At 35.8% G+C, this 23793-nt stretch overlaps 2 protein-coding genes across 3 annotated transcripts; one reads left to right on the forward strand and one right to left on the reverse strand.

Moving 5' to 3' along the window:
- Positions 1-31: 31 nt before the first annotated feature.
- On the reverse strand, positions 32-17148 carry LOC147558790 (S-adenosyl-L-methionine-dependent methyltransferases superfamily protein). 2 transcript variants are annotated; one of them, XM_086660462.1, is made up of 9 exons: positions 16943-17148; positions 3684-3937; positions 2540-2653; positions 2355-2423; positions 2206-2225; positions 2068-2120; positions 1913-1943; positions 1737-1818; positions 32-560 (listed from the first exon to the last, which is right to left on the reverse strand). In XM_086660462.1, the coding sequence occupies exons 2-9, from the start codon at positions 3865-3867 to the stop codon at positions 355-357; spliced, it is 759 nt and encodes a 252-aa protein (XP_086516588.1). In that variant the 5' UTR covers positions 3868-3937; positions 16943-17148; the 3' UTR covers positions 32-354. The 2 variants fall into 2 exon arrangements, with proteins under 2 accessions (XP_086516588.1, XP_086516587.1); XM_086660461.1 differs by having other exon boundaries at positions 3684-3946; positions 16961-17006.
- LOC147558791 (uncharacterized) lies at positions 6463-10720 on the forward strand. Its single transcript, XM_086659110.1, has 12 exons — positions 6463-6885; positions 7007-7156; positions 7251-7517; positions 7609-7674; positions 7748-7813; positions 7886-7993; positions 8087-8367; positions 8458-8548; positions 8655-8750; positions 9062-9444; positions 9542-9684; positions 10392-10720. The coding sequence occupies exons 1-11, from the start codon at positions 6463-6465 to the stop codon at positions 9681-9683; spliced, it is 2073 nt and encodes a 690-aa protein (XP_086515236.1). The 3' UTR covers position 9684; positions 10392-10720.
- Positions 17149-23793: the final 6645 nt, after the last annotated feature.

A 23793-nucleotide genomic window follows, 5' to 3' on the forward strand; every position in this document is an offset into this window, starting at 1 on the left:
AGTTACAAAAAATAAAAGGAAAAGAAGCATAGAGACACGGAATACTGGTAAAGTTCAAAAGAAGTACATGAAGCTGTTCTTAAATTTGAGTACACAATTATTCGAAGTTTCAAGAAAAAATAGGTATGAATTCATAGTACAAATACAAAACTGTTTCAAAACCGAAATCAACAAACGAGAAAAAACTGTTTTTAGTTCAGGTTTTTGGTGAAGAAAATTCTGCACCTTATGAAGACCTGCAACTCAAAAGTAGTCTTACAACTACAACACAAGTACGACACAATGAATAGGAAGATGACATTATTGAGGCTTTCGGAGTATACTGACTGATACTTTGTGTCGTCGAAACCTGTGTTATTGAAGTACGGCAGTTTCCTTCTCTAATGGGAGAGTTTCACTGCTGACATCTATTGATTCTTCTATTTTTTGGCATACATAAATATAGTGAGACTCTGGATCTTCCAGAACAAAATCTGCAGGAAATCGGCCAGTCTCTGAGATAGGCACAGGTTCCATGAATGATCTAGTATCAGCACTGGTTTTCTCAAATCCTGGTCTGGCTGCAAGAGATCAGAAGTAGATATTGTTTAAAACAAAATGAAAAATGAAAGTAGCCAAAATGCAGCATTTAGTTTAATCGTGGCATCCTTTCATAACATAGAGAAATGATTGAGTCATTCAATATATCATGATGCACCTCAGGATCAAGGGATTAATATGAGTGTCAGCGAGACTCATAATTAAAATTTCCATGAATTGAGGGCGGATTTGGAGACTTATTCCTTGAGTCATCTTTCTAACAGTTAAAAGTACTGAAACAAAAGAATTCTCTATTAGCCAGGATTACTTCATGGGAGTAATGTCTCATTCGGTATAGATAATCTTATATAGTTACCTATATAATAAAAGGGGCAAAAACAGCAAAAAAACCTTTTACAGATTGTTGATATTTGTGATATTTCATATATCAGAATTCGTACTCCTGAACAAAGAGTTAGCAGAAAATCATCCTTTAAGAAGAATAGTATCTACCTGATTAAATGGTTTATGTTATGAACCATGGTACAGCTTTTCACTACTCACGAGAAGGGAGTTCAAGTAACCCTATTTTATCGTCACTACTCACTACATATTGTAACTACGGTCTTATACTATCAGGGAAAGCAAAATGTGGTTCGAGGTTTTCAGCAAGTTATCGGGTTACTGGCTCTGATAAAACTTCTTAAATGTTTGTTACTGTGATATTTATTGGTTCAAACAAACATTCATATATTTATTGATAAATTATGTAACCAAGAGACTTCTTCGTTTCAAAGTTCAATCAGCCATGAAACTTAAAAAGCTCCGCGGTTTCAAACTGAAACTTTTTTAAGTTCCAAACATTTTATTTCTCTGTCAAAAAGATGAGAATAGAATGGTCGAACTGATGTTTCACAATGAAACTCAACGATAACTACTCCACTTAATAATCCTATGACAATTCATATGCAAATATTTTGGATTACGTTAAAACATCTCAGGCTAGTTAGTAGTAAGAACAACCCAGCCACAAAGAAAATGGAAAAGCAGAGTTTAAAAGGGAATATCCATTTAGTTGAAAGATCAAAGGAGATGTAACTAAAGACTTAGAGTACTACTTTCTGCTAAATATATGTTATATTGAAAAACATGTAAACAAAAAATAAATAATACAAAGAAGCGAAAAAGACAGAAAAAAAAGGAAGTTAGAAACTTACGTTTGACGTATAGTGTAATTTGCCAATTATATACATGTCGACTTAAGTGAGGAATCCTAGCAGCCGGATCACCGTAAGTTATCTGTAAATAGCAAAACCCTCCACTTTCAATTTCCCAAATCATCAAATAAGAAACAAAGAAGGATAAGAATAGAGTTTCAGGTTTAATTTTGTACCAACATATAGATCCCTCCGGGTTTAAGAAGCCTACAGGCAAGCGAAGCCTAATGTTAGAGAAAGTACGAAAGGAAACAACAAAGAGCCCGTGGAAATTAAGCTATTAATTCCTATAATAATTACTATTCATCTCCTCAGGTAATGAAGCCTAAACCTGCTCACTTCACCTAGCATTTGGGCAGCACTAAGTGGAGCATCCGTACCACACTGGAATCCAAAACAATAATAACGTGTCAGAACAAGACTATAAACAAATTGTGAATCATAAAGCCAAACGAAATAGGAACCTTACCATTAAAGAATCAAGAGTGCCTAGATGGAAGATTGACACGAGCATATTTTTAATATGTCAGAGAAAGCCAAGAATGAAACATCAGTTTATCACCCATTAAGTTAATGTACAATTTTCAATGTTTCAGAGTAAGTGGTCAAAGACAATACCTTTGTCGATAACACTGTCAAATGAGTCATCTGGAAAGAAACTCATATCTCTAACATCCATTGTCTTGTCTGGTCAGATGTATAAAGGAAACCAAAAGCAGACATCAAAAGTTCTAAATCACAAAAGGTATTGGAAGATTAAGTAGACCTTAGGAACCAATATATAGTTTATTTGATTAGGATACACTTTAGTTGAGGAATGTGCTCATACTTCTTCTTCATCATGTCAATGGCCACTGAGGATATGTCAATGTTCATAATATCTTCATATCCATCAGCCACCATATCCTCTGACATAACTGCACATAAAAAATATTCGATATTCAAACAATTTATGTAGCACCAACCAACAATACATAGAAATGACAACATTTATAATGCACGAAAATCAGTACTTCTGTAACTTGACACAAAAATATCAATACCACTTGGTATTGACCAAGATCTCTATTTGATGCAAATGACACTCTTTCACCCCCCCCCCCCCTAATTGTACCAATTACCAAATCACTTTGATTTCAAGGGGACTTCTCAGACATAACAAAATGAAAAGTCACCTAAGTGTGTCAACTCGTCGAGCGATGCAGTTAACGAACACTGAAAACCAAGTTCCGCCAAATGTATTATCATAATTCATGAAGATTTCAGAAGATAGTACATCTTGGCCTTAGTGCGGGCTTCTTCTACGGTACGTTTCACTCTACTTCCATGAATATCTAAAACGGTGTACGAATTTGAGCTGCCGCCGAGCCATTGTGTAGTTTTGTTTATCAACAACCACTTACCAACTGTGCCCCAAATCCCCATCTACACCCAAGCTTCTTGGAACTAAAGATTCTGACTCCCAATTAACCTAATTAAAGAGTTTGAAAGCTATACAGATTCCTTTAACCTAGATTAGTCCAGGAACTTCTAAAATGAATTTTAATTATTGACTAGTGGAAGATAAACTCAAATTTTACTCAATAGGGGGAACAAGAAGAAAATTAAAAATTTCCAAAATAGTTATATCCCCCCAATCTGTTAAAAGGGTATAATTAGATCAAGTGAAAATTAAAATTAAGCTTAAATTTAACCAAACAAATTTATCCCCTTTTCTCAATAGTTAGTATTAGATAAATTCCTGACTTAAAGTTAAGATTTTTAGTTAATTCTTGAAGAACAAAATAGCTAATTCTCTCTCTCTCTCACTCTCTCTCTTGGTCAACGAAATTAAAAAAGAGGTAAAATTGAACTTCAAGATAAATCAGAAACCCTAATCCTGATTGAGATTATAAACAAATTAACCAAAAAGAAGATAAAAAGAAAGGAAGTGAAAGAGAATAGTACCAGCATTTCCACAACCAACCATGAGAATTCGAGAGGAGAAAGGAACGAACTTTTGAAAGAAGGGACGGAGAGAGGAGTAACGTTGATACCAATCAAAGGCTCCACCTTCTTGTATGTATCGTGCGTCCCAGTACTTTGCTTCCCCATAGTTGTAGGTATTGAAGTTCTCTCCTTCTCTCTGCATTTTCTTTCTCTAAATCTCTCTTTCTCTCTCTCTCTATCGTTCTTCTTTTTCTTCTGCTACTGTTGTAGTACTGATGTTGCTGGGGAAATTAGGTCAAATGACCTTTGACTGGGTGAAATTTGTTAAAATGACCCTCATTTTGACAAATTGGTCAAATGACCTTATTTTAGCCTGTTTCTTCCGTATTTGCCCCTCAATATAAAAGATTGTCTAGATAATCTAGACTATCTAATTTCCCCCAAAATCAGAGTTTACTCTCTCTCTCTCAAGTCGACGGAAAAGTGAAGGGATAAGGCTCTATCATCTTTCTCCTTCTGGTTCGATTATTCTCGGGCAATCTCTCATCTTTTTCTCTCAATCGATCACTCTCTCTCTCTCTCATCTTTCTCATTCTCGGGCAATCTCTCATCTTTGTAAAAATCAGAGTTTACTCTCTCTCTCTCTCTCTCTAGTCGACCGGAAAAGTAAAGGGGCAAGGCTCTCTCATCTTTCTCATTCTCGGCCAATATCTTTGAATCGAACTCTCTCTCTGACGCAACACTCTCAATCGATCACTCTCTTTCATTCAGGTATTCCTCTATCTCTCTTAAAAATAGGAACCCTAACCCCCAAATTTTATTTCCTAAAACCCTAGATTTTTTTTGAAGAAGTTTTCTACTATAGAAGAAGTTGTTTGTGGGTGAAGCTTTCTACTATAGAAGAAGTTGTTTGTGGGTGTTAATGGAGGTTTCTAGGGCAAAATTTGAATTGTTTGTATGTATCACTCGTTCTGATGATTACATGGGGGACTTAGGGTTTTTTCTCCCGTCGATTTTGATGTGAAAAACCTTTATTTTGATCTGAACTACTCGTTCTTTCACATTTAGGTAATTCAGTTAGGGTTTAGATCATAAGGGTAGAAGATTAGATAATGTGCACTCATTGTGCTTGATGAAATGTCTGTGAGAACTTGAATACTTCAGCTCATAAGTATATTATGCATATAAACACTATGAATTTGATTGCTTTTGCCTTTGGCTTACAAAGAAATGTTATTTGCTGGCAATTTTGAGGAACGGAGTTAAAGAAAAGTGAAATGAACAAGTAGGAAAATTTCTGAGGATTTCGTGGCAAGTGTTTGATATCTATTTTGCCTTTTAATGTGCCCACAAATTGGTCACTTGTTCATGTTTTGGCATAGTTATTCATCATTTATTTATACAAACAAGGGTATGATTCCATTACCTTTCAACTGAAATTTTCATGTTTGGTGTTATTGTGTTTGTTAGGTAAACTGATATTGTCTTAGTGAAGTGGGAAATATGAGACGTCCGAGCCATAAACACATGAATCAGTATAGTTTAGACTTAGAGGATATACAAATCACTGTGATGGGATTCTTTAGTTAGGGTTATGAGTCCGACTATGGTGTTTGAATGTATCGCTATTTCACACATTTACCCAAGAACTAAATTAGGTTCTCTAACTAAACTTCCTTCGTAAGAGTTTTAACTTCATACAGAGAGTGTAGATACTAGCCTAAACTCTGCATTGTCATTGACTTTAATTAACAGAATTATGAAAAAGAAAAAGAGAGTTAGAGACGGCTGAAATGCAAGGTTTATCTTGTATTTCTTGTATGTTTCTACACTAAATACTGTCCGTCCTGTCACTGTATAAATAGGTCTGATTATTTATTTCTTAAACTATACCTCCCTTTGGGTTGATATAGTTTGCCTGTTTTCTTAGTTGGGGTGCTTGATTGACTATTTCGGGCAAGTGCATAATATCATAGGCTAAGGATTAATTTATCTCCATATAGATCTGAAATAGACTGAAAATCACTTGTTAGCTATGGGGTTTACTCGGTTTAGAAAAGGGAGGTATTCTGAAAGAGACTTGGGTGTTGTATGTTTGTCTTGCATTCTTCAAATCAGACTCGTCTTTATCTGGATAGCTGGATACAAACATTCATTATATATTGTTGTTATTGTATTATCTTAAGTAACTCATATAAATACATAAAGCTATATGGTCTGATCTTAAGCAAAGTGTGTATAATGTTCATAGTTGTTCTTAAGAAAAGTGTGGATAACTCCCATTGAGATTGCTGAATTATGAAATTGTGTTATATATGCTTCTTCACATGTTTATTATATTGTTCACTTAGACATGTTTCTTCATAGGAATCTATTGTGTTTGAATGCACATCAATATGTGATTGTAAAATGGTGTTTGTTTAAATTTTGTTTGGGTAAGTTATATTTAGTACTAAAATTGGAGGTTGACAATATGATTTCTTATTTGTTATGCAGGATGACACGTAACCTACCGTTAAAGACTAAAGAAGCACCACGTGCGAAAGTGACGTGCATCTCAAGGATCGAGGATATGATATATGTTAAAGATAACTTGACAAATGATAGACAAATGCAAATGTTCAAAGAAAGTTGTTTTGGACATCTTTTACATGTAAATGACCTCAAGTTTTGTTATGTACTTGTGCATAACATGTTGCTGCGTGAAACTAAATCATCGGATATGGATGATGGTTCGATGAAGTTTTTCGTGGGTAAGAAGGAATTGAAGTTTTCAGTTGTTGACTTTTCTGAGATTATGGGGTTGAAATATGAGAAAGTAGATGAAGAAGACACGGTTGTAGAAGACATGGAGGAAGTTCTTGAGGAGGTATCATTGAGAGAGAAATACTTTTCTGAAGAGTCAAGCATTAACAAGGAAGTCTTAAAGAGATGTATTGAAGACTGTGAAGTTGATGTAGATAAGGTTAAGCTTTGTTTATTGTTTTGTCTAGACTATTTTTTGTTAGGTAAAGATGCTCGTAGGACGAGTGTGGATACAGAACATATAGAGTTGGTGGATAATATAGAGAAATTCAATAAATTTCCATGGGGTCCTAAGGTTTTCCAACGCACTTTATCTTGCCTGAAGAAGGCATTGCCTCGTGCAATGGAATCAAAGAAAGAGAAGAAGGAAAATGGAATAACTTATTATTTGAGTGGCTGCCCATTTGGATTTCTGGTAATGTTATTTGATTTTATTTTCTAAGTTTTATTAGTTTTACACAATGAGTTCAAATCAAATAAGTTTTTAAAATTAAAGAATAGCTTTGTGAAATTGTCTTTGTTCTAATTGATTACAGGTTTGGGCATACGAATGCCTACCCACCGTTGCAGAAGAATGCGCAAACCGAAAAGCTGGAGGGAATGGCGATCCTCCCATCGTTAAGTGGAAATCCAAATGCAAACCTGCCACTTTTGAATCATTAAGGAAAAAATTTGTAGATCCAAATGTAAGATGTTTGTCTCAAATCCTCTTATAATTCACGTATTCTTTGTAACCCTATATTTACTTATACTAACATGTTCATCTTCCAATGATTTTAGGTGGAAGTGACACCTTATAGTAGAGAAGGTGGAGAAGATAGAGAAGGTGGAGAAGATAGAGAAGAGACTTCAGAGTTAGAGAGGCCACGAAGCGAAACCGAGCTACTTAAGAAAGAGATTTTTGACCTAAGAGAAGATCTTCGTCGACGTGACGAGATAATAAAAAATTGGGAATCAAAAAAAATATGTGTTTGTGGTGGATTACAGAGATCTGAAGAAGATATGGAAGAGAAATCACAGAAGCTTATGTCCGAAATGGATAGAAAGGTACTTAATTAGTAGTAGTTTCCTTTTTTGTTTGAACTATATTTAGATTACATCATACAAGGTATTTATACAATAAAATTGCTTACCGTAGGATGATGTAGAAGACACCAATGCAGAGGAGAAGCTCTCAGAGTTCCATGACCGTTTGTCTCTGGAGGTAACGTTATTTGGTAGTGTAGTTGCATAACTATTTCATTATATTGAGGAGTTTGCATATCGGTTTACTGCAGGATACTAAAGGCGATAATGATGTAGATGATCGTCTTGATGAAATGGAAAATGAATGTTCTACAAAGGTAAAATATATGCGTGTGTTAGAATTTGTAATCATTTGAACAAAGAAGGTATTTATTGAATAAAATTTGTAGGTTGCGACAGATGTGGTGGGAGATGATGTTGATGGAGTGAAGAAATTTCCTGTGTCTGAGATGAGAGAAGGTCAATCCGGCCCCCAATTGCAAAATGATTTGATGGAGGTAATAAAACTTACGCAACGCTAAAAGTTTATGTTATGAGAGTATTATAATTGGTTCTTTTTGATTCCTCTACCTAATTTATTTATATTTTAGGATGCGACCGAAGGGTCATTAGACACGATATATAGCGTGTTTAGTGAGGTGTTTAAGGTAGATGAAGATGCAAATGGTGTTAACGATGCTCGAGTGAAGGAAGTAGACGATTTATTAAAAAAATATCCGTCTGTAGCCCTAAGACCTCCCAGAGATAGCATTCAAATTAATAAATCACCTTACGTAGGGATGAAAAGGAAAAAATGTAACGTCCGTGAAACATTTGACGTCAACGATACTATTAGATTTATGTCGTGGGTACATGCATGGAAGAAGCACGAGTAAGTACCTATTTTAGAATTTACTATAATATGTATTTTCTCTTCATAATTATAATAGCTATATATTTGACTCATGAGTACCTTTGACAGAACAAACGTACTTATAAATGTTGGCGTTGCAACCGTAGAAGGTAAATGGTTTAAAGAGCTATGGATGCAGAACCATTGGTTGACATGCGAGGTATAGGACTATTGGAGTTATGTTTTTGTTTATATTTATACAATTTGTAGTCTAATTTAATGAGAGAGTGAAAGACTTGATTATCACTATCATTCATATGTTGCAGCAAATTGATGTTGGGTTGCATTACTACCGTACAAGAAGAAACTGTGACCCTTCAAGATTCGGGTTGGATTGGACAACGACCGACTGCTTATTTTCTGTAAGTTTGTGATTATTATGTATTACGAAGTGTTTGTATCATGTGTGTCATCTTTTATAACCCTTTGTTTCATTCCTTTTGTCAATCTCTTGTATCCTAGATTTCAAAATGCGTTAGGGACTAAGTGGGACTAAGTGTTAATGCTTAGAACTTTTTTATTTAGTTTAGCAGTATTGCTTGTAACTAGTCTAGACTCATTGTGTGCCCCTTTTCGTGTTTTGGTTATCTTCATTGCTACTCTTAGTAGTTTGGTTATAAACATGATTTAATATTGATGACTTATATTGTGTTTTCTCCTCTTTTTGTCGAAGCAACTACTACAAACTCGTCACGAGAAACCCCGTTTTCGGAAAGATCCATTGTCGGGCGAAGAAGCCAGATGTTTGAAATATTTGAATGGAGAACTTCCACTAGGAAGCAAATCATGGAAGATGCTGAACCAAATATATTTCCCGGTTAATTGTAAAGGTAATCATTGGGTCCTAGGTGTTGTTCACCTTAAAGAAAGAAAGATCTTAATGTACGACTCAAATCGTGGAGAGGGACGACGGGAGACCAGGGGTATGAGTTTTTTAAAGTCTATGTTGCCATTTTTAATGAAAATGTTGGAGGACAACGAAGAAGAAAAGAAAACCGTGAAGAAGAATCCATGGGCAGTCGAACACGCTGAATTTGTCCCGCAACAAAAAAACTCGTAATGTTTATCTCACAAATTGATATTATTATAACTTATATTAGGCCACTTAACAACTGTATTATTACTAATTAGGACTGTCATATTTGTACCACAGGGATGACTGCGGACTTTATTTACTCAAGATACTCGATTGTCTAACATCTGGAGAACCATTAGCTGATTGGTCATTGAATGATATAACCGAATATCGACGCAACCTATGCTTAAAGTTGTTTAATTACCACAGTCTCAGATAAGGTACGAGTTGGAATCTTAGTGTGTTAGCATATTACTTCATATATTACTGAAACTAGGTACATTATCATGAAAAAAATGAATTACTAAAACTAGGTACATAACCATGATAATCATGCATCTCTTTTTGTCGTAACTCACTGCTCGATGTTGGTTAAATTTTTTTGTCGAATCCCGAGCTCCTTGATGAATGTTGTATAGTTTGTGTTGCTTATATGTGTAGTTACAGGAGTGAAGGAGTTTGAGCCCTAATTTGGTGCACTAATCCTCTACATGACCTTCTTGAGATCTAAGCAAGTTCCCCTGTTGACCGAGTTGTGTAGTGGACTACGACTCCTAGTATTGAACTAATAAATCTGCTGTGGGATAAACAGAAGAGAAACTCGATAACTTTGTCTCTATAAATTCCCTTGCTTCGGACCTGCTGGATCTTTTTGAGTTTCACCTATTCTACTTATAGCTCTAAGTCCTAAGAGTTGGGATTGGCCGATCCACCTGAATGATACGTGGATGAGCTACATTTTGGAGTGCTTGAGTCGATCCAAACAAAGGTCAAGTTGGTTTTTTATGTTTAAATCGTTGAAGTTTAATTTGAAGTATTAGAGTTTGTAGCATCTCTCTCTCTCTCTCTGCATATATAATGTGAAATCTCTTAGGTTGAAGTATTTCATTATTTTGTGTGTCTGAAACATGTGGTGTCTTTTGTTCAGGAGCATGGGATGGTAAAGAAAGGGGAAGAGGTTGCTCTAGTGCAGAGAGGGAAGCAACCAATTTGGCGGTTCCAGTCTACTCACAATATCCAGGTCAGCCAAGTGTAATTCTGCTACACCAAAGAGTAACTACAACTGATCGGACTTCGCGTACCCTTTGGCATATGTTTTCTGCCATATTCGTTCGATGGGGGTTTTCGCTACAAGATTCCCTTCTCTCATGAATAGAGAGGTCTTTTGTCTCCTTGTCAGCTTCATCACATATTGTTGATATTTATCTTTGATTTTGGCAAATATGCTATCGATGACTAAAAAAGTCTATTACTAGACAGTTGGCCTTTTTGTTTGAATTTCGTTTCTTGTGGTTTTTGTGGACAAGTCTTTGGTTGTGGAAAAGTCTGTATTTCGGTTCTTGTCTTTTATATGTTATGAATCATATATTCCAATTAGTTTTTCTTCCTGCATTCAAATATTTCATGAATCGTTTAAGTATGGACTCTGTCTAGACAATGTCTAGACTGAGTCTAGACACTGTCTAGACAGAGTCTAGACACTGTCTAGACTGAGTCTAGACTCTGTCTAGACTACTGGAGACTATGTTTAGACATGTCCACTTTGTATCGATGTTGCCTATTACGTTAAAACAAACCGAATTACATTTAGGAAGATTTTAAAAGGCCTCCCCGTTTTTGTTAAAAGGCCTCCCCATGTTATCGTTGACTTGGTAAAACACGTTTGACTTGGCTTGGTTAAAGGGCCCCTTCTTTGAATGGGTGAAAAAAACCCCATGTTAGTTGAAGTTGTTTTTTTTTAAACGTAAAGTTTTTTGATCAAAGGTAAAGTTTTATTTTTTAAAATAAGAACGGGTCGAGCCGATAATTTCAGTACCTACTGTAATAAGACAACTCAAGCCTTTCAATCAATCAACTTTTTGGGTAAGTTTATAAAAAGAATAATGACAAGCTAAATCTAAGAATCAGATATTCAATTGTGAAGAATAAAAATGATGGAGATTTTGATAAAAAAACTATTATATGACTCAGTCTAGACTGCATCTGAACGAGTCTAGACTGATTCATACACTAAATGTTAAAGTAATAAGACAACTAAAGCCTTTCAATCAATCAACTTTTTACACGTCAATCAAACAACTATTTACTCACATGGCAGCTTGGAGAATCCATAAATCTCATTTTCCAATTGACTATAATAATGGGTGATAGCATCTATTACAAAGTTGTTATTACTACTAGTCTATCAATCTTCTTATTCTACTTCTTTATCATCTTCTTCTACTTAGTCATGGGAGGATTTAACGACGGCATTTGCTTCAGTTGTCGAGATGCTGGGCATAAATTGGTTGAATGCCCTACAAGAAAAATGTGTCCGAGGTGTGGAGAGGGTGTAATGCAATGGTTAAGGGTCAACAAAAACAATGAAAATCATGGTAGGTATTTTTTCAATTGCTCGTCACGTTGCAAATATTTTAAGTGGGATGAGGGCGAGACATCACGAACAATTGAGACTAATGAAAATATCTCAATTAACGGGAAATTGAAGGACGACGAAATTGCCCAGCTGGAGAATATGTTTGAAAATTTAGCTCAAATTGCTGAGAAAAAAGATTTAGAGATCACAACTACTGTGACAAAAATTGTTGTGTCGATGAAGAAAAATAATCTTTGAATTCTCGTTGTGTGTACACATTTTTACTTGTTGCACTTTTGAAAACTGATATGTATGTGGGTATTCCAAGGCGTAAATTAATGTTTTTCCATGGTTGTAAGTAACTTAGACGATAACAATGATGACAAGACGATTGCAGGAGTCTAGACTCTGACTGCAACAGTCTAGACTCAGACTGCATGAGTCTAGACTCAGACTGCAGGAGTCTAGACTCTGACTGCAGGAGTCTAGACTCAGACTGCAGGAGTCTAGACTCAGACTGCAGGAGTCTAGACTCAGACTGCAGGAGTCTAGACTCAGTCTGTGATTCACGTTTTCTCGTGGACTCTTTTCGTATACAAATTTTAACTAGTCAAATTATATAATAATTGCAAATCAAAAATACATATTCATTCATCGTGGCATACATCAAAATTGTACTACAATCACTCCAAAATATTTAACCAAAGTTCCTTTAAGTGTTGAACCTGCATACTTTTGTTCAAATAACTCGTGTTATACACCTACAAATACACAACTAAGGTAGTAAAAAACTTAACAAGCAAAGATATTTTGTTTTTACAATTACATCAAAGAGGAAGGGTCTGACAAAAAGATGGAACTGCTTCATTCGAACGGCAAGTCTTCCGATTATGTCCCAATTGATGACATCGACTGCATGTCTTCTTTTGTCTTGGTAAAGACTCCCCGCGCGATTCTCTTCTTGCTATCTTTGGTCTACCTCCTCGACGTCTGGTAGTTGGAGGTCTAATAAATGAATCATCACGAAGGTCTGGGCATGACCAACCCGATTGAGATGTGACGGGGAACACAGATTCGGCATAAGCTTTGCGCACTGTTTCAAGATAGTAATATTTGTTGCAATAGTCGTAAATGTGTAAGTCCTCGCGTTTAATAACCGCGATAGCATGTATACATGGTAGTTGCTCTAGATCAAACACCCTACAACTGCAAGTTTTATTAAGCATGTCAACTGTTTCACTTGTACGATCATAGTTTACCTGGAACTCGGTTGAACTAATTGGTATAACGAAATATGGGGCTGCCTGTTCCATCCGTGAAGTTACCTTGTCTGCTGCCCATTGGGTTAGAATTGTTTCCCTCGTACTAGATTGTTGCCGACGTTCAAAAAACCATTGTTGTATGGTTGCTCTAATGTATTCAACGACATGTGTGATAGGAAGTTCCCTTGCTTCACGCATCAAACCATTAAAACTTTCAGCTATGTTTGATGTCATGATATCATACCGCCTCTTACTCCCATAAGCACGAGCCCATCTCTCAACTCCAACATCACGCAAATAACGACCAACGTTTGGAAAAGCAAGATCCAACTCAAGGAATATCCGTTCAAACTCTGAAAGTTTGTAACTCTTGCTTGCTCTAAAAAATAACGAAAGGAAATCATCTTTTTTAAACTTTGCCTTCAAATTATTACTAAGGTGGTAAATGCATGTACCGTGCATTGCATTAGGAAATACATTTCGAACTCCTTTCAAAATACTCCTATGTCGATCTGAAACAATGACTAAGTCGTTAACATCGCCAATAACTCGACGTATATGAGATAGAAACCAAGGCCAAGACTCGTCATTTTCCGAATCACCAATGCCGAATGCAATTGGGTATATGTTATTGTTTCCATCAAGACCAGCAGCAACAAATAGAGTACCAAGATACTTAGCTTTCAAAAAGGTCCCATCAATCACAATAACTGGTCGAATGCATTCCTTAAACCCACGTATGCAACAACCAAGTGCCATAAAATAAAATTTGAAGTGATTTGAGTTACCTTTTTCAATGTGGCATATGGTACCTGGATTACTCCGACACAACTCATTTGAGTAGTTACTCAATACAGCATACGCTTCATCAGGAGACCCCCTCACCAAATCAATCGCACGTTCTTTTGACCGCCAAGCAACATCGTAACTAATAGTGATACCAATATCGTTTTGTATGTCCTGGATTATGTCATGCGGTTTGTGTTTTCGTTTCACTCCTACAAACTTGTGCCTTATTAACTCTCCAATAACTCTAGAAGTAGCTTGTCTATGCACACGGTGGAGGTTGCCAATCTTGCTGCAACTATGAGTGTCTTCAAACTTAGACACCCTAAAGAAATTAGATTCGCCGATTTTAATTGCTCGTAAACTCCACCTGCAACCTTCAACTGCACAAGCTATTGAGCAGAAACTCTTTGTTGATTTCTTTACTCGAAACTCAAATTTTTCACTGACAGCCCATAAACTCATCTTATCTTTTAATGCACTCTTGCATTTAAATACCTCATACACTTTCACACCCAAGTCTTTCTTTCCTGAACCTGACCCTTCGTCTTCATCTTCATAAATGTTACACATAGATTCAAAACTACTCGGAAGTGGTGGTAGATCATGTAAAGAAGGAACAATTATAGGCACATCAACATCTTCCGTACCTAAGTCTTCTAAAGGCTCCTTACCTTTAACTTTTTCCTGCTCGCAACCACTTCTACCAAATGGATTTTCACTAAGTACTTCAACATCATCAGATGATCCACCCCCTACATCAAAATTAACTTCATCGGAATATTCCCAAATCTCAGAACAACTCAAATCAAACAAATAGTCTTCTTGTTCTCTAGAACAAATGTCTGGTTTTAACTCTTCTGCGAGTTCTTCCTTTACACCCGAACAACTCAAATCTACCACATAATCTTCTTCATCGAGAGAATAATGGTCATGTCTAAAATCTCCGGGTTCTTCTTCTCCACCTACCTCAACACTTTTTCTGATCATAGGTTCTTCTGTAACTGTTCTGTTTGGTGAGGTGGTCGGATAGTTAGTGAATGGAATGTTCAAATCTATCGAGCACACTTGTTCTCTTTGAGGAACTTCCTCTGGTATTAGGTATTCCTTTTCTACGTTTTTAGAGTGTGAACCACCTTCCATAGTAACATACAATGGAATACACTTCGGGAAATTACCTTTGACAAGTGTCCAGAAAAATGTGAAGTCACGCTCAACCTGAATTTCCATAGGTGAAGGACTCTGAATCGTCCCCGGAACCATAAAACTCAATTTTGCCAAACTTGTCGTGCTATCTTCACATACTATATCTTTAACAACTTCACGAAATTCTCTAAGTGTAGTCCCGCCTGATACAACTATTCCGGCTTGTTTACCACCAATATACTTTATTTCGTTATTCACATTTTCTAATTTACCACCATGAAATAACCAAATGCTCACGGATTCCATTACGGATTACCCTACAAAACAAAGATAAGTTCATTATGTATACGTACTAAAATTAATACCAACTTCTAAAATACATACAAACATGACATGAATTTAACATGTAAATTGAAAACACATAAGATGAATTCGATATGATTGCACTTTTTCTTTTTAACCCATACTTCATATAATATCATAAGTAATATTATACATTTTTCAGTTTATCTTCTTAATTAGATTAACATAATAAATACAAACTTTTTCTCTTCATTGGACCAACACTTTAGGCACTCATGTTTCTCATTCATTCTACTCTACCTTGGGTTAGCATTTCAACTTAACTATCCTTCTTCTTCTCTAACTCTTCCTCCTTTTCACTATCTAACTGAACTGAATTCCCTTGCTTAATGACTTTTCTAGCTTCTCAAATGATTAAGTCACAAAACTAGCCAATAAATCCCAAATCAATATTAAACATGCTTAAATTTCTAATATGTACATTAATATACACCTCTATAAACACATAAATATTCATTCCCAAGTAATAATTTTATCACAACATAACTTTACACAATCATCTTAATTAGGAACTCAGGATCTAATTACTAGTATACAAAAGAAAGACCTAGTATTTCTTCATGGAAAACCCAAGTTAGGTTGAAGTTCTGGTTGAGTTTAGAATCTGGACCCATAGATCTCGCCGTACTATAAACATCATAAGGACCTACATACTTAGGCATATCCACTGGGAACCGAACGTTTACTTTATTAGAATCATCACTAGTAACACCAAATGCAGCTCCATATAAGTAAGGAGAATCATCGTACCAAGTACGAGTAAGTCCAGAATCATTAGTTGGTGGTATATACTGTCCACCAACATTCAATCTATACATAGTCTGAAAATTGGTATTTTGGGGATCGATCAAATGATCCGAAAATCCAACCATAGCTGCAGGTTCGAATAAGTCGAGCATAGAGATGACCTCAATGCCATTGACAAATGCAAAAGAACCATTATGTTTTGGTGAAGGTATGAAATCAAGATTAATCGAACCAGAAGGAGATGGTGATAAAGAATACTAGGTATGAAAGACCAAGTATTTCTTCATCAATTAAACCAACTATCATGGAAGCTAGATTGATAAGAAACCATGACAAGTAACAAAACAATAACAGCTGCAACAATTTGGGGGATGTTTGCGTACAATATGTGAGAGATGAAGATCAAATTTTGCCCTAGAAGCCTCCATTAACACCCTATTAGAGCTTGCTCCAAAAAAATCTAGGGTTTTAGGAAATAAAATTTGGGGGTTAGGGTTCCCAATTTTTAAGAGAGATAGAGGAATACCTGAATCAAAGAGAGTGATCGATTAAGAGTGTTGCGTGAGAAAGATTGTTCGATTCAAAGAGATTGCCCGAGAATGAGAAAGATGAGAGAGTCTCGTTCTTCACTTTTCCGGTCGACTAGAGAGAGAGAGAGTAAACTCTGGTTTTGGGGAAATTAGATAGTCTAGATTATCTAGACAATCTTTTATAGTGAGGGGCAAATACGGAACAAACAGGCTAAAATAAGGTCATTTGACCAATTTCTCAAAATGAGGGTCATTTTAACAAATTTGACCCGGTCAAAGGTCATTTGACCAAAATTCCCGATGTTGCTGGCTCTGAAAACTTTGAAACATAACAGAGATTTGTCGGGTATAAACTAAAAAAAACGGTAGCAAATAAGCAACATTTATGAAAATAGATTTTATTTTATTTTAGTTTTGTGACTCAAAAAGATTATTCCACCTCAAATACCCTAGATTCCATCCACATAAAGGGCAACTCTATGCACAAGCCTAGATAATTCCACCACCAATTAAACCCGTTGGTTCCACTGTAGACTATAGAAATTCCCATGGTAGGAAATCGTTAGGTGGACATCAACAACCTATGCTTTCAAGTCGACGTATAGGACGGGCGAAAGACTAGTTCTGGTAGCTGAGTAGATGAGTGTCTGAGTAAGAGGTGAGTCTTGGTTGCCTAGAAGTCGAGTAGGATATGAGAACTGGTAGACCAAGATAAGATTGTTGCGCTAAATATCGGTCCGCTTTTGCTTGTCATGAAGTCAACAAATATTGGTCGAGCTGACTTTTGTAGACCTTGATAGTCTGTTTTGAGACTAAAGCAGAGCTAGTTGACTCGGATCTACCTCTTTGCTTGCTTCTGGGCTAGCACAGGTTTTAAGGTGCCTAACTAGGAGACTCGTGTCAACTTCCCAACAATCTCTATGGTTAGTGTTGGGCTTAGGTGGCAGTGTTATGTTAGATCCACCTCTCTGATAGCTTTGACGAGGGCTTGCTCATGCGTGTCTACGTTCCGGTACGTGGTACGCTAGATTGAGAGTATTCGGTACGTTGGGGTATACTTTTTTGATACGTTGTTTCGGTATGCAATTCGCTTGGGTACACTATTTCGGTACATTATGTCGGTACGCTTAATAATTCAAATATATATACATATATATTCGCATCTATAATGAAGCTAAATTTCACTATAGATGGAATAAAAATATTAATATTGGGATAAAAATCTGAGTAATTGGGAAGTTTCTCAATACAATAAACTTGCTTATTTTTTGTTATTCACTAATGTTGTTGAAACTTCACTATACATTGTTCATCAAAAAAAAAAATTCACTATAGATGGAATAAAAATATTATTCTTGGAATAAAAGAATTCTAATTTGCTAGCTCTTATTGATCTGACGGTTAGAACCTAATCTAACGGCTCTTACAATCCTGTGGCGGCAAAAAGAAAGTCCACATTGTAAAACTAAACCTTAAAAGCTTGCTATTCATCTTTGTATGAAACCAGAAAAACCTTAATTTAACAGAGCGGACTTTACTGTCTTCTTCCTCCTTGACTTTCTCTCTCTATTCATCTTGCTATGAAACAATGAAACAATAAAACCTTGAGCAAACTGTAAATAGGTTAGATTTAGATTTGTGAAGAGAATCAAGCGTGAGACTCTAAAAAATGAAGGTTCAAAAGAAAATACAAGTTTTCAATATTTTTTTCCAATGAAATCTAGTTTTTCGTATTTTTTCATCTTCTTCTCGAACCATGATTAGTGTTCGCTCCTAATGGTAATCTGGTACGTGAACGCGCCCTAAAAGGGTACGCGCGAACCAGATCGTAGTACGCCACTAGGAGGAGCTAATCTGGTAACCTTGAGCTCAACACCTTAGCCATGCTTTGCCTCGAAGCAAGTGGAAAGGTGGATTTGAGCCAGCTCTGATCAAAGATACAAAATACAGAGGTCCGCAAAATAAAATTTCTGTCGTTCGACTCTTTTGCAAATTGGGCGGGAATGGAGGAAGGATTGGGCTGAACAAATTTCATCTATACGAGGGTAATAGGGTCGAAAAATGCAAAATGACTAAAATCCCTTTTTGTGGGAAGATAGGACCTTATTTCCGTTTTGAGTTTTATTTTGGGCCTCATCTCTATGGACCCTATAAAAAGAGAAGGAACAATATTACTCGAGTTTTAATTGGGTGAATTTAAATATTGGTATGACATTAGATATTTTTGTCTCCTATTATAATTTAATGCTTTGCTAGTTTAATTTATTAAACTTCGTTAATCTATAAATTTTTTGTTTTATTTGTATCTTTTGCAAGCAATAGGAGGCAAGAAAATTATGCTTTCAGAATACAATTTTTTTGCATTTGATTATGTAAGGGGGTCCAACTAAAATTTGGTACGGGTCTCTGAATTCTCAGCCACGACCCTGATGTTGAGAGTCTTAATAAGTTGACATGGCAGACTAGTGTAGTCATGCTAGGGACATGTTCTTGAGCATGAGGGGTTGATTGGCTCTCCTAGACAGATCAGGTTCGTTAGGCGGGAAACTCTCGGCGGGCTTACTGGGATGCTAGTACGATGTCTCCTACATTGTACTTTGACCGGTACATGAATAGAGGGTCGGATACCATTCTCGTCAATATAAAGCCCATGTACTGGTTTTCTTTACTAATACAACCTCTGTATGTAATATTTTGAAGAAATTACTAACTAGAGTACTTAAAGCAAGTCCAAATTGCTACATACACTAACAAATATGATGAAACTATAGAATTTATGTTCAATTGGTTACAACAATGATAGAAAAGAATTAAAAAAACAGATCTAGGCCAGACCTAGTTGGGAACCAATGACACTAACTTAAACTGAGAAAGTCCATCAAGAGAAAAAGAAAACAGGAAATTGGGTCGGAGGTCCAATTTCATGTTTTTTTTTGTCAAAAAGACAAGTTATCTTTTTGTCCTTTTAGGCCCCATATATAGTTTGGAAATAGGCTTGAAGGACAATTCTAAAAGCACTCCCATTTCTAATGCCAAAATTGCCCTTGGAATCTTAACTTGCGAAGCTTTGCAAACTGGTTTGCAATGCTTTGCAATCTGGTTTACAGAGCTTTGCAAACTGGTTTGCACTGGTTTGCAATCTGATTTACAGAGCCTTGCAAACTGGTTTGCAGAGCTTGGCAATCCTGTTTGCATTAAAGCAATCTGGTTTGCCTTGCAATCAAAGCAATGACTTTGCACACTCTTTGCAATCTGGTTTGCAGAGCTTTGCAAACTAGTTTGCAGTACTTTTGCAGTACTTTGCAATTTGATTTGTCTTGCAAAGCTTTGCAAACTGGTTTGCAATCTCGTTTGCAAACTAGTTTGCACTCTCGTTTACAAACTGGTTTGCAATCTGGTTTGCAATCTCGTTTGCAAACTAGTTTGCACTCTCGTTTACAAACTGGTTTTGCAATCTGGTTTGCAATAAACTTGCTTCTTTTTTGTTATTCACTAATGTTGTTGAAACTTCACTATAGATTGTTCATCAAAAAAAAAACTTCACTATAGATGGAATAGAAATATTATTCTTGGAATAAAAGAATTCTAATTTGCTAGCTCTTATTGATCTGACGGTTAGAACCTAATCTAACGGCTCTTACAATCCTGTGGTGGCAAAAAGAAAGTCCACATTTGTAAAACTAAACCTTAAAGCTTGTTTTTCATCTTGGTATGAAACCAGAAAAACCCTAATTTAACAGAGCGGACTTTACTGTCTTCTTCCTCCTTGACTTTCTCTCTCTATTCATCTTGCTATGAAACAAAAAAACCTTGAACAAACTGTAAATAGGTTAGATCTGTGAAGAGAATCAAGCGTGAGACTCTAAAAGATGAAGGTTCAAAAGAAAATACAAGTTTTCAATATTTTTTTTCCATTGAAATCTAGTTTTTCGTATTTTTTCATCTTCTTCTCGAACCATGATTAAGGTTCGCTCCTAATGGCAATCTGGTACGTGAACGCACCCTAAAAGGGTGCGCGCGAACCAGATCGTAGTACGCCACTAGGAGGAGCTAATCTGCAGGTAACCTCGAGCTCGACACCTTAGCCATGCTTTGCCTCGAAGCAAGTGAGAAGGTGGATTTGAGCCAGCTCTGATCAAAGATACAAAATACAGAGGTCCGCAAAAGTAAATATTTCTGTCATTCGACTCTTTTGCAAATTGGGCGGGAATGGAGGAAGGATTGTGCTGAACAAATTTTATCTATACGAGGGTAATAGGGTCGAAAAATGCAAAATGACTGAAATCCCTTTTTGTGGGAAGATAGGACCTTATTTCCGTTTTGAGTTTTATTTTGGGCCTCATCTCTATGGACCCTATAAAAAGAGAAGGAACAATATTACTCGAGTTTTAATTCGGTGAATTTAAATATTGGTATGACATCTATAAATTTTTTGTTTTATTTGTATCTTTTGCAAACAATAGGAGCCAAGAAAATTATGCTTTCACAATACATTTTTTTTGCATTTGATCATGTAAGGGGGTCTAACTAAAATTTGGTACGGGTCCCTGAATTCTGAGCCACGACCCTGATGTTGAGAGTCTTAATAAGTTGACATGGCAGACTAGTGTAGTCATGCTAGGGACATGTGCTTGAGTTAGCATGACGGGTTGATTGGCTCTTCTAGACAGATCAGGCTCGCTAGGCGGGATTCGGGAAACTCCGGCGGGCTTACTGGGATGCTAGTAGTATGTCTCCTACGTCGTACTTTGACCGGTACATGAATAGAGGGTCGGATACCATTCTGGTCGATATAAAGGCCATGTACTGCAACCTCTGTAGGTAATATTTTGAAGAAATTACTAACTAGAGTACTTATAGCGAGTCCAAATTTCTACATACACTAACAAATATGATGAAACTATAGGATTTCTGTTCAATTGGTTACGACAATGATAGAAAAGACTTAAAAAAACAGATCTAGGCCAGACCTAGTTGGGAACCAATGACACTAACTTAAACTGAGAAAGTCCATCAAGAGACAAAGTACCAATTTCTAAGTCACTCTATCATTTCCCAATTTAGTGGTATACAAAGTGTGGTGGATGAAACTTGAGGCCAGGATCCCTCATGCACATAGACAAAGTCTGCACCCACTAATATGTAGCTAGTATGCAGTTTAACTTGGAAATTTTGTTAATATAAAATAAATGTTACTGAGAAATGAGTTCTTCTATAGAAGAGGAGCGTTGCAGTGGCACCGGATACACCCCCTCAGTGGCTTTGATAAGATTGTTCTGATATCACTATGTAATGTTTTGTATTAACTGAAGCATAATCATGACGACAATAATTTTTGACATAACAAGAGCACCCAAATAAAAGTAGTACCCGTCATCCTCATGCGAACGATTTAAAGTTACTCGCTCTACAACATTACCTACTGATGTTGGCCGTAGGTTACAACGCTATGCCTAGTATACAAAGAGTGACATACAAAATTACTGGCAGAACTCGTACAAAGTAAGATTTGAGAGCAAGTATCCCCTAATTTCAAGTAAGATATGACAATATCAAGTTTGTCTTAAAAATGGTACTTGGCCCTTTTCAATCCTTTTTTAGTCAGAGGATCGTGCACTTAAAACTTATATTTTACACAAAATGTACCAAATCCAAAAATTTTAATCTCAATTGATTAAATCAGAGAAGCAAATTTAGATTGTTGGAGTGGTGCAGTAACAATAGCACTAGTCTTATCAGTATGGGCTTGTTTCCAACAAACTTTTATTTTTAGTAATATGGTACAAATACAATGAAAAAGCAAACTATAGCTACTACAACCACTAACCTTCTAAAAAAAGAAAAGCTCATTTTACCTCATTTGTCCCAAGCCTAAAGTGAAGCATTAACACACAAGTGTACAAGTCATACTCTCCCTACTACAATTTTCAAGATGCCCTAATCCTATACCTTTTTCCATTCTTAGCAATTTTTCCACTCCATAAACAAAATAGGTAAACCTAGCTATTTGTAGTTGTTTATTATTTCCTACTAAAACTGCTAAAATAGTTAAATTGCATAAATACCAAAAACTACTTTGCCATGGATCTTATTTGCAGTCACACAGATTATATGTGTATCAATATTAAAAATAGAAAATCAAGATGAAAATCCAAATTTATGTTCAGACTATTTGTGTGTTTTTGTGAAAATATGTACAAAATTGTAAATAATATATGTTAATTTGAACGAAAAAAATTTGCACATTTTACATCTTTGCAAATTCTATATAAAAATTTGAAATTTAAAATAAAATAAAGTAGTTTTGACAAAAAAGACTCCAACTTATATAATTTTGGCCAACTCATACTAAAAACGTCATAAATTTAATTATATCTTAATAAATCGATATGTGTTCAAGTGTAGTATCGAGAAAAAAACCGCTTAAAACTTTTGTAGAGGTCCACAACCAACTGAGCTCCAATCCCGTATGTAAATTATAAAACATGACACACAATTTACTTTTCTTTTAAATGAATATTGTGTTTAAGACCTTGTGTCCCATTTTGACTCAGATACTGATGAAAATCCAATTGTATCAAACTACTATCTCTTTTGACCCGTTACAAAGAAGAAAACCAACTATCTGACTACTAGATGTAATGATGCTAAAATGTGATGCCTAATTTGGACCCTGATACCGAAAAAGGTTGGTTGTGTCAAATTACGACCTCTTGTGACTCGTGACATAAAAGCAAAGCAAAATTACTAGGCATAAAAAAAACAAGAAACCCAATTACCTGATTACTAGGCCTAATGATGCTTGTGTCTTATATCTAATTTGAAATTTCGTACTAAAGAAAGTCAATTCTATCAAATTGCTATCTCCTTTGATCCGTTAGTAAAAGCGGAAAGTAAATCAGCAATCTGATTACTCAGTCGCTCAATGTGAATAAAAAAATTAAGACACCTCTTGAAATAATAAGTGGGCTAATTTTGATATATATTTGGAAGAAAAAAAAAGGTAATCTTACCATCACATTAGGAAGATTATCTATTTTAATTAAAATTGATATAGGAATGAGATGCTAGGTATTAGAATCTCATACATTAATACTCATTATCTCTCTACAAAGAAGGAAAACAGGCCAAAGCTGAGTA

The sequence above is a fragment of the Eschscholzia californica genome, unplaced genomic scaffold (genome assembly GCF_041429995.1).
Source record: "Eschscholzia californica isolate CP2 unplaced genomic scaffold, dmEscCali1.0.p SCAF_2, whole genome shotgun sequence".
NCBI lineage: Eukaryota > Viridiplantae > Streptophyta > Magnoliopsida > Ranunculales > Papaveraceae > Eschscholzia > Eschscholzia californica.

Coding starts and splice junctions, on each gene's coding strand:
- LOC147558791 (XM_086659110.1), top strand. CDS start 6,463: ATGGGGTTGAAATATGAGAAAGTAGATGAAGAAGACACGGTTGTAGAA. Junction 6,886..7,006: donor GCTGCCCATTTGGATTTCTG/GTAATGTTATTT, acceptor AATTGATTACAG/GTTTGGGCATACGAATGCCT. Junction 7,675..7,747: donor ATGACCGTTTGTCTCTGGAG/GTAACGTTATTT, acceptor GGTTTACTGCAG/GATACTAAAGGCGATAATGA.
- LOC147558790 (XM_086660462.1), bottom strand. CDS start 3,867: ATGCAGAGAGAAGGAGAGAACTTCAATACCTACAACTATGGGGAAGCA. Junction 2,654..3,683: donor GGTTGGTTGTGGAAATGCTG/GTACTATTCTCT, acceptor TTTTATGTGCAG/TTATGTCAGAGGATATGGTG. Junction 1,944..2,067: donor ATGCTAGGTGAAGTGAGCAG/GTTTAGGCTTCA, acceptor GCTTGCCTGTAG/GCTTCTTAAACCCGGAGGGA.